Source organism: Centrocercus urophasianus, unplaced genomic scaffold, assembly GCF_019232065.1.
Source record: "Centrocercus urophasianus isolate 14NV4802_14NV808 unplaced genomic scaffold, USGS_Curo_1.0 seq_840, whole genome shotgun sequence".
NCBI classification, from domain to species: domain Eukaryota; kingdom Metazoa; phylum Chordata; class Aves; order Galliformes; family Phasianidae; genus Centrocercus; species Centrocercus urophasianus.
In genome coordinates this window covers 7,906-16,305 of record NW_024885467.1, presented here as the reverse complement: position 1 = coordinate 16,305, position 8,400 = coordinate 7,906, and the positions used below count along the sequence as shown (strand labels likewise).

Sequence of the window (8,400 nt, the reverse complement as noted above, 5' to 3'; positions counted from 1 at the left end):
AGGCTCAGGGCTGGGCCACGGCCAAGCCTTTTTGTAGGAAGGGCAGCGGGGCTCTGTTCCTTCCCTGTGACACAGTGGTGGCAGCCTCCAGGTGAAGGTGACAGTGGGTTCCTGAGCACGGGGTCCCCAGCGGCGCAGTCTGTGCTGGGCATCACTGATGTGGAATTGGTAGAAATCAGGAAAATAGCTCAGAGGGGAGCAAGGGGGGACTGAGCTGAGCCACAGCGTGGTGCCACGTCCTGGTGGGACCCACTGACCAGGTCCTTTGTTTGCTCAGGGCAGCATGGGGCTGCTGGCTGCGGTGCTGCTGGCTGCTCTCCTGCCGGGGTTCTCTGCCCCCCAGATGCTGTGGCCGGATGAACCCTCTCACATCTGCTCCTTCCAGAGCCTCAGCGGCAAGGACAGCGAGTTCTGCAGGTGAGCAATCCCCTTCCAAAGCTCCTCCCCCAGCCCATGGGGCGGCCATTTCCAGCATCCTCCCCCCCAGGGCTATCAATACCCATTGCTGTCCTCCCCACTGGCAGGAGTCTGCTTGCACGAGATGTGCAATCCCTTCCTTTGGGGGTTTCTGAGTTACATACCTCCTTATTGCTGCCTTCAAAACGCTTCTGGGATGGGATGTGACTGAATAGAAGGTTGTGGGTGAGTGCAAGCAGAGTGGAAGCACCTTGCTTTGAACTCCTGGCCTCTGTAGGGTCAGCCCCAAGCTGCTTGGCAGCCCTTGGGGTTGCAGATTCCAGAGTCCCTCCTGCCAGGGCCTCAAGGCACTCTGTTCTTGTGCTGTGGGAAGGGGAAATTGTTCCAAGTCTAAGCTGGGGGTATCTGACCCATTATTGAGCTGTCTGTACCCAAAATCCACCCGAAGCTCAGCTCTGCTTACGTATCACGGGAAGGAGAAGCAGCTCAGAGCCCAATGGGGAGCAGGGATGGCTTTGCTCCCTGTCTTCAGTCTTTGAGTTCAGCCATATGGGCCACGATTTTAAGGCTTTGGAAGCTCTCGGAAACAATCTGAGCCATCCTGAGTGTTCAAAGCTCAATTATTGCTGCTTGGGGGGGATGAGGAAAGGAGGCAAACCCTGCACTTACAGCATGGGAGGCTGCACAGCAAGCTGTCCGTGGTGACAGGTTGCAACCCAGACCTCCTGCCTCGTGCTGACCCAAACCCACCCCCTGCACAGCGTGGTGCCACCCGACCCATTCTTTCCCCTTTTCCTCTCCCCAGAGGCAACTTAGAAGTCATCTACCCAGAGCTGGGCGATGTGGGCTGCACCTACATCCCCACTTGCCACCAGTCCCGTTGGCGCATCAGCAGGGAGTGGGGCAGCCCCCAGGTCCTCTACCCTCAGGCCAAAAAGGTGAGTGCCGCGTGGGCCCTGCCATTGCTCCCCTGCAATGCTATCATTGCTCAGGTTGTGCTTGCTGCTTCTTATTACTAACATTTTTCACGAAATCGGGATGATTTGATGCTTATTCCCTCTCTTCCCCATGGCTTCGGTTTTCGGGCTTGGGGGTGGCAAACCCGCTCTGTTTTGTTGATGGCAGCAGAGAAAAAGCAGTAAATATACAAACATTTTCGAGCTTTTTGAACGCAGAGGCAGCTCTGGTTGGGTGTTTCCATTCCCGCACAGCCGGGTTAAGGAGCGCAGCCCGAGCTGGGGCCGATGCTGGCGGCGGCGCGTCCCGACGGGGCGAAGGGAGCGCTGCCGTTGCGTTCGAGCGATGCCAGCAGATGGCAGCATTGAACTTCGAGCTGAGCGCCGTTGGGGTGGGCACCCCTGGGCGCTGCACCCCGCGCCGGGAGGGGAGCACTGCCCGACTCTGCGTGCTACGATAGGATTGCCTGCTTGGGGTCGCCCCCTTGGGGTGGCAGCCTGAGGGTTGGTGGCGTCGTCTTGCTGAGGTTCGCCCCCGAGTTGGTGTCCCAGCGCGCTCTGTTGGCATCCCAACAGCTGCTCCCACAGCTGCAGGGGATACGGAACTCGCTGAGCATCTCAGAGTGACGGGAATCAGTTCTTCCATCTGCTTCGTCGGCATCCAAGGAGTCTCTTCCCAAAGTCGATCGCATGGAATGGAGCGTAACTTTGTCTTAAGGATGTCTGCCTATTCAAAGAAAATAAAAATGGAAAGAAAGGAAGAAAGAAAGGAAGGAAAAAAGAGGCCCAGAGCTGGCAGAGGATGCTGTGCACAGAGCCACCCACTGCTGTGTGCTGCCGTGCGAGAGCTGGGAGCTCGATCCCTTCCAAGCGCATTGCATTCGGGTGTCATCTGAGGACACAGCCCCTGCTTCTTCCTTTGCTTTGCTTTCATTCTGCCTTCCCCCAGCCCAACGCAGCCCCAGCTCGGTGTGTTTCGCGCCGTGGAGACGCAATTAACAGGAGTTAATTTGGGGTGAGGGGTTGGGTGGCGTTGCATCGTCTCCCACACATCGATGCTGAAGAGCTTTGGGTGAAACGCTTCGGTGTTTCTCTATGAGAACACAAATATTGACCACCGAAACGTTTTCCCTGCTCCCGGAGCTGTGAAGGCGCTCCTTCCCTCAAACCACCTCCAGCGTTAATCTTTTCCCCCCAAAATTCCACCCAGAAATGGGCAGAACTGAGGCACGACTCCACCACGCCGAATCCGAGGCACGCGCAGGAGCGTTTTGCTATTTGTGCCTACGGTGGGATTTCTAAGGCCAGGAAACTCGGTTGATTTATTCCTTTATTAAAGTTACAAGGAAGGGAAACCTCGCTTTGCGCGTGGTGTCGCTCAGCACTGCGGGTCCTGATGGGCACTGGATGGGTGTAACGGGATGGCTGAGCTCGTTTGCTCGTTCCATCAAAATTAGCAGCAGAAAAGCTGGGTTTGGGGTATGAGAACTCGCGTAGGAAGTGTCTGCTTCCCTCGGAATGCTTTGTTTTGTCAAGAAAAACAACACAAGAATGATCCCCCTGCAGAACTTGTTTGCGTTTTCTGATGGGGACGGCAGGACGTGGCCCATCCTTACCCTGGGCCGCCCCTCGCCGCGCTCATCTCTGTGCCCAGAGGCTCAACCGCTCTGCATCTGGCCTGCAGCGGGTGCTGAGGGCGCTCACCCGGTGCAGTGAGCGAAGCAGTGAGCATCAGCCTTGTTGCTCCGTGCCACGCAGCTGGGGCTGAGTGCCGGCCGTGGTCACGAAGCGCCTGCTGGCTGGGGGGCGGCGCGTCCCAAAGCCCAACATCTGGAGAGATGGGAAACTCGCCCTCCTTGTCCCGCCTCGATATTGCTTCGCTCAACCAAAAAGTAAATTGGAAAAGAAAATTGGACGTCGCACCAATTTGGGGGCAGGTTTATAAATTCTGCAGCTAAGCAATCCCGATAGAAAATGATAGATGGCCGCGGAGCGCGCGGCCCCGGCCGTGATGTATGGCCGCATTAACCAGAACGCCGCCTTACATGATGCTCTTTTATTACCACTCCTGGTGGCAGACAGAAAAACAGATTACACTTGAGATCAAATCGATAGGAACTTTATTTACTGGCCTTTTAAAAACATATTTCTGCACTTTATAAAAACATACGGTAGCTGCTATTGATAGAAGTTGTCTGCTTGTTAAAAAGCAATTTTCCCGCGGCGATGCTCGCAGGTTGCCTTTTCACTGCGCTACCTGTTACCTGCTCGTCCTGACCTGCGCTCGCTGCCGTGGTTGATGACTTCCTCAGGTTCATTCGGGGCTCGGTGTGGGGAAGGGCAGGGCAGCATCCTGCTGGAAGAGCGGCGACGGAAATGGAGTTGGGCACAACTTCACGGTTGGGAGCGATGGTCTGGGTTAGCTCAGGTTGGATATTAGGATGATGTCCTGTGGAAGAGTGGTGGGACTTTGGCATGGGGCATCTGGGGAGGTGGTGGGGTCACCATCGGGAGCTGTGGGACGTGGCACTGAGGGTCGTGGTGAATGGGGATGGGTTGGGCTTGGGATCTATGGTTTCCAACCCTAATGATCCTATGAACTCTTCCCCCATCGGTCAAACAAATCCACTTTGGTGGATTACGAAGGCTCTCAGCGTCGTTGCTTTTGGCCATCTTAGCTTTCCTCGTGGCTCCTACTCCAACAGAGCTTCTGAAACTTGAGCTTTTTGCAACAACCCTCTTCCCCCCCAGCCTGTCCCACCAGCCTTGCACGTCTGCAAACTTTCTGCAGGCAAAGCTGCGACCCAAGAGACCTCCTAGAACTGTGCACTTCCATCGTATCCTATGCGTTCAAAACCCCTTCCATAGCAGGACGAGTTGGAAGCCGTGCAAAGGGCGATGTGCACACAGCAGAACTCCTTGCACAGAGCTGTGCTGCTCTGGGACCGGAGCTGCAGCCACGTCCCTTTCTGCCCCCCTCCTCCTTTTGTGAACATCTGGAGACAGCTCTGCTTTTTAAAGATTTCTGTGCTCTAGGGTCCGCAGCCCATTATTTGGAAAATTACTTCTATGGGTCAATTCATTAGCCTCTAACAAAGGGAGGAGAGGATCTGCTCAATCTCTTGGTGGGGCCGTGCTCCAGTTGTGTCAAGCAGTGATTTGCAGCTGGCCGGGCGAGGGGCTGCGGAGCGGCACTCAGGTTCCGTTCAACTCTCATTAAAGAAGACGTTTTTAAGCAGAATTTTTCTTGACAGCCTGTGCATCCTCGCTGGCTCGTGGCACCATCTGGGGTTGAGGAGCCACCAGCGTTTTTCTCTCAATCCTGTCCGGGCTACTTAAAAAACAACAACAATGGGCTCGCATTCCTTCCCACGCTGTCAGCCAGATATTATGGGATTGCCCAAGCCCTCGGTGCCAAACCCTCCCTCCTGCCCTGCTTTGGGTTCCCATGCCCCGCGACGGCGCCTGAGCATCCCATCACCCCGACTTCAGAGGGCTGTGCTGCGGTGGGGCAAAGCCCGCGAGCAAGCAGAGTGCCTCTCGGAGCTGGAGGAAAAGCAGAACCGTGTGTTGCTCCACGCTGTCCTCCGCTGACCCGAGCTGCAGATTGCAGGTTGAGGATGCAAGCCCTGCTGTGCCTCCCTGAGCAAAACGCGGCTCTCCTTCCTCTGTGTTCTGTGGGGTTCTTCAATGGGGCACCTTGGTGTAAAGGATGGGTCTGTGCTCAGCACCCGGCCCCACTGTAGGGGACTGCTGGTGCTGTGCCACGAGTGTCTCCCCATGAGTGATCCCGGCAGAAACGTCGCTTTGCATCTGGTTCATTACCTACACGTTTGCTGGACGTTCATCCGCCCCGGACAAACAGAGATGGCAAGAACCTCCAGGTCATCACATCCACGTTCCTCATTGCTTATGTATTGGCATCCCTGCGTGTCCAGGATGGACACTTGTGCCTGTTTCAGCTGCAAAATGTTTGAAGCAGCCGATGATTTTACTTTGATCCCCGTAAACACTATACAGTAATCAAAGTTTAAGCCGCTTTGGATGAAATAATTGCTTAACAATCATATAAGACAAAGTGATTCAACAAATGACAATTAGGACTTGTGATATACAGAACAGATGCATTCAGTGTACCATATTATAATGTGCTAATACAAGATTGACAGCACAATAATAGGAGAGAACAGCCACTCAGCCTATAATTCTAAACCAAATGTGAGGCTGTCCACAGAGCTCAAATCCTAGCAGGCTGTACAATTAGAGGTAAGAAGGCACAAGGTTCACAAAGACTCATTAGCAGGTTGGCTGCGAAATTTCCAAGGGGGGAAGCTCCCAGGGCAGCGTTGTGCTGAGGGCTGTAGGGAGGAGGGGGCTCGAGGCGATGGGGCAGGGGCTGGGTGCATCGCGTGGGGCTGCGATGCGTCCCTGGAGGTCTCTGCTCTGATTTGGGTGGTGTTGAGTCCGGTTGGGGACCCGGCTCCATCAGATGCTGTCACAGCACAGTGTGGGTGCATGAAGGAGACAACGGTGTTGGGGACTGGATGAAATGAAGGCTGATATGAGCACGGAGCGCTGATTGGCATCCCCTATAGGAGTTGGGTGCTTCCCAAGCCCTAAATGATACTGATGGGTGACAGGGGCACCCTTTGGCCCTGTCTCTGGTGATTAAGGCGCCCGCTCTTCTCTTTGGGCGAACGGAGCGATGGGGACACGTGCGTGTCAATCTGCACAGGGAGGAAATGCCACTGCAGCCCACGGCCACACGACACGGAGCCACAGAGATCAGCGCGCGTGTTTTCAGCGCCGGTGACAAAACCCGCTTCATCTCCTCGTGTGCTTTCCACACGCCGTGCGCGCTTATCCTGCTAAACACATAATTTTGTCGTATTTTATTATTAAATAAACATGCCAGAAAATAGACTTTTTGCATGCATGGGGGAGGATGGAAAGGTTTGGCAATTAAAACTTCCATCCATCCGTGCTCAGCTCCGGGAGAGAATTGCGTTGCTCCCGCAGATGAGCGCTTCGTGCCTGATCTTTCAGGTTGTTGTCGAAGTTGGAGGCTGTTGCACTGGGACACGCTGTGGGGTTGGGATGGGCGCATCCCAAACTGTGCTGCTACCGAGGAGTCAGGAATTCATTGGTTGCATGGCCACGACCCCGCTGTTGCAGGGAAGCTTTGTTTTCCCAGCTCGCTAATCCAAAAGCTGCAGGGATGCGCTGGGTGCACGGAGGTGTTTTTGGGGATCGCAAAGTCAACGGCATTGCGTGCTGAAAGGAGAAGAACCCAGGTCAAATAACATCTTCTGCTTTTCCCTTCGCTGTGTGGGCAGCGGGGTGACACGAGCAAAGGGGAAGCAAAGCTCTCCCCTCCCTTCATCTTCCCACCCGTTTAATTTCTGAGGTGCCCCTCAGGAAGCACCGCCCCAAACTGTGCCAAAGCCCATCTGGGGCTGCACGTCGCCCCCATCGATGACAGATCAATGAGCCCCGAGGAGCGGTGTCACTTTTATTGAGCCTTCTGCCACCCAGAGGATCCGCCTTGGCTTTTTCAAAAGAAATTAGCGGTGCTTTGGGTGGGCGGGAGGGTTTATAGCATGAGGCAGGCTCCTGTGGACACTCACGCCTTGGAAATGGGATTTATAGGGGTCTGAAGTGATGCTTGACCAAGGGCTGATCTCTGGCTGCCTTGGGTAACTGGGCACAAATGTGTACGTCTGCACCGTGCCGAGAAGGTGCAGTTTTGGCGCAGTTTTGTGCAGTTTTGGCGCCTGAGACTCTGGGTGCCTTGGTGCAGCCTTTGGGATGCCCCACTGTGCAGGGACGCCTGCTCTTTGTTGCTGTGCCACTCTGCGTGCCCTACCTGAGCATCATCTCCACCATGGGACGGCATCCTGGGACGTGCTACCTTCCCGTGGGACTCTGAGCATCAGCGTCCTCCTCAGTATGTGGGGCTTCTCTTCCCCATCCCTGAGCACCTTCTCCCCATCCCTGGAGCATCTCCTCCCCATCCCTGAGCACCTTCTCCCCATCCCTGGAGCATCCCATCCGCATCCCCCAGAGCATCTCCTCTCCAACTCCCAGAGCATCCCCTCCCCAATCCTGAAGCATCTCCTCCCCAGCCCCTGGAGCATCTCCTCCCAATCCCTGGAACATCTCCTCCCCATCCTCCCCTGCACAACTTCCCCGGTGCCTCCCTGCCAGCACAGGAACCATCCTCACAGATGAGTAATTCTTCCCAATTTGGGGGCTCTTCCTGCAGCATCCCCGAGCCGCCCGCCTGCATCCAGCTGCCAATCCGCAGCGATGTCCCCCTCGTCCCCGCAGAGGGGATGGGCTGGAGGATCTGGGTTATACAAGCTGGAGTTGGGGAGACTATTTTGGATTGTTCCTTCCTGCCTCCAAATTGCAGCTTCGAATGTGACAAGTTACAAAACACTTGAGTCATTTCTCTCGCCCGCTGCCGTTCCCCCACAGGGAGCCGTTTGGGTTTGGTTTGTTTCAGAGGGGGAAAAAAAAAAGGGGGGGGGGAAAGGGGGGAAGCCGGCTTCCTGCGCCCCCTCCTCCCCACCTCCCTCAGTGTGCAGCCCACACGCAGGGTAACTCTGAGGCTGTTTATGTAAGCTGCTCATGTTCTGCTGAGCTGCAGCGAGAGCTGTTGTCGATTCAGAGGAAAGCCCACGTCTGCCCACGTAGGATCTCCCGAGCAGGGTTGTGTAACGCAGCCAGCGCCACGCTGGGAGGGATCGGGGCCCCCGAACCTGGGGGTGAAGGAGGGAAAAGGTGCTTGGGGTGGTGGGAGGAGAGGTGGATTCCTATGGGGAGGGGATGCAGCTGTGCCCTGCTCTCTGCTGCCCTTCCTGAGCTGTGGTTGGGGACTGTGGGACAGACCCGTCTCAATGGCGAGTTTGGGGCAGTCGAGTCAGAAGGAGGCTTAAAGCGTGTCTGATTCGTGTGGTTTTCAAAGCCAAGAGGGCTTTCCTGGTAGGTCGTGCTGGACTTGAGGCAGCAAGGTCTGCAGGTC

At 55.7% G+C, this 8,400-nt stretch overlaps 1 protein-coding gene across 1 annotated transcript; it reads left to right on the top strand.

The window, feature by feature from the left end:
* Positions 1-283: 283 nt before the first annotated feature.
* LOC122171174 (phosphatidylethanolamine-binding protein 4-like) lies at positions 284-1,355 on the top strand (the record flags this gene model as incomplete). Its single annotated transcript, XM_042838577.1, has 2 exons — positions 284-417; positions 1,223-1,355. Coding segments are annotated over exons 1-2 (267 nt in total), but the record flags the coding sequence as incomplete, so codon positions are not given.
* Positions 1,356-8,400: the final 7,045 nt, after the last annotated feature.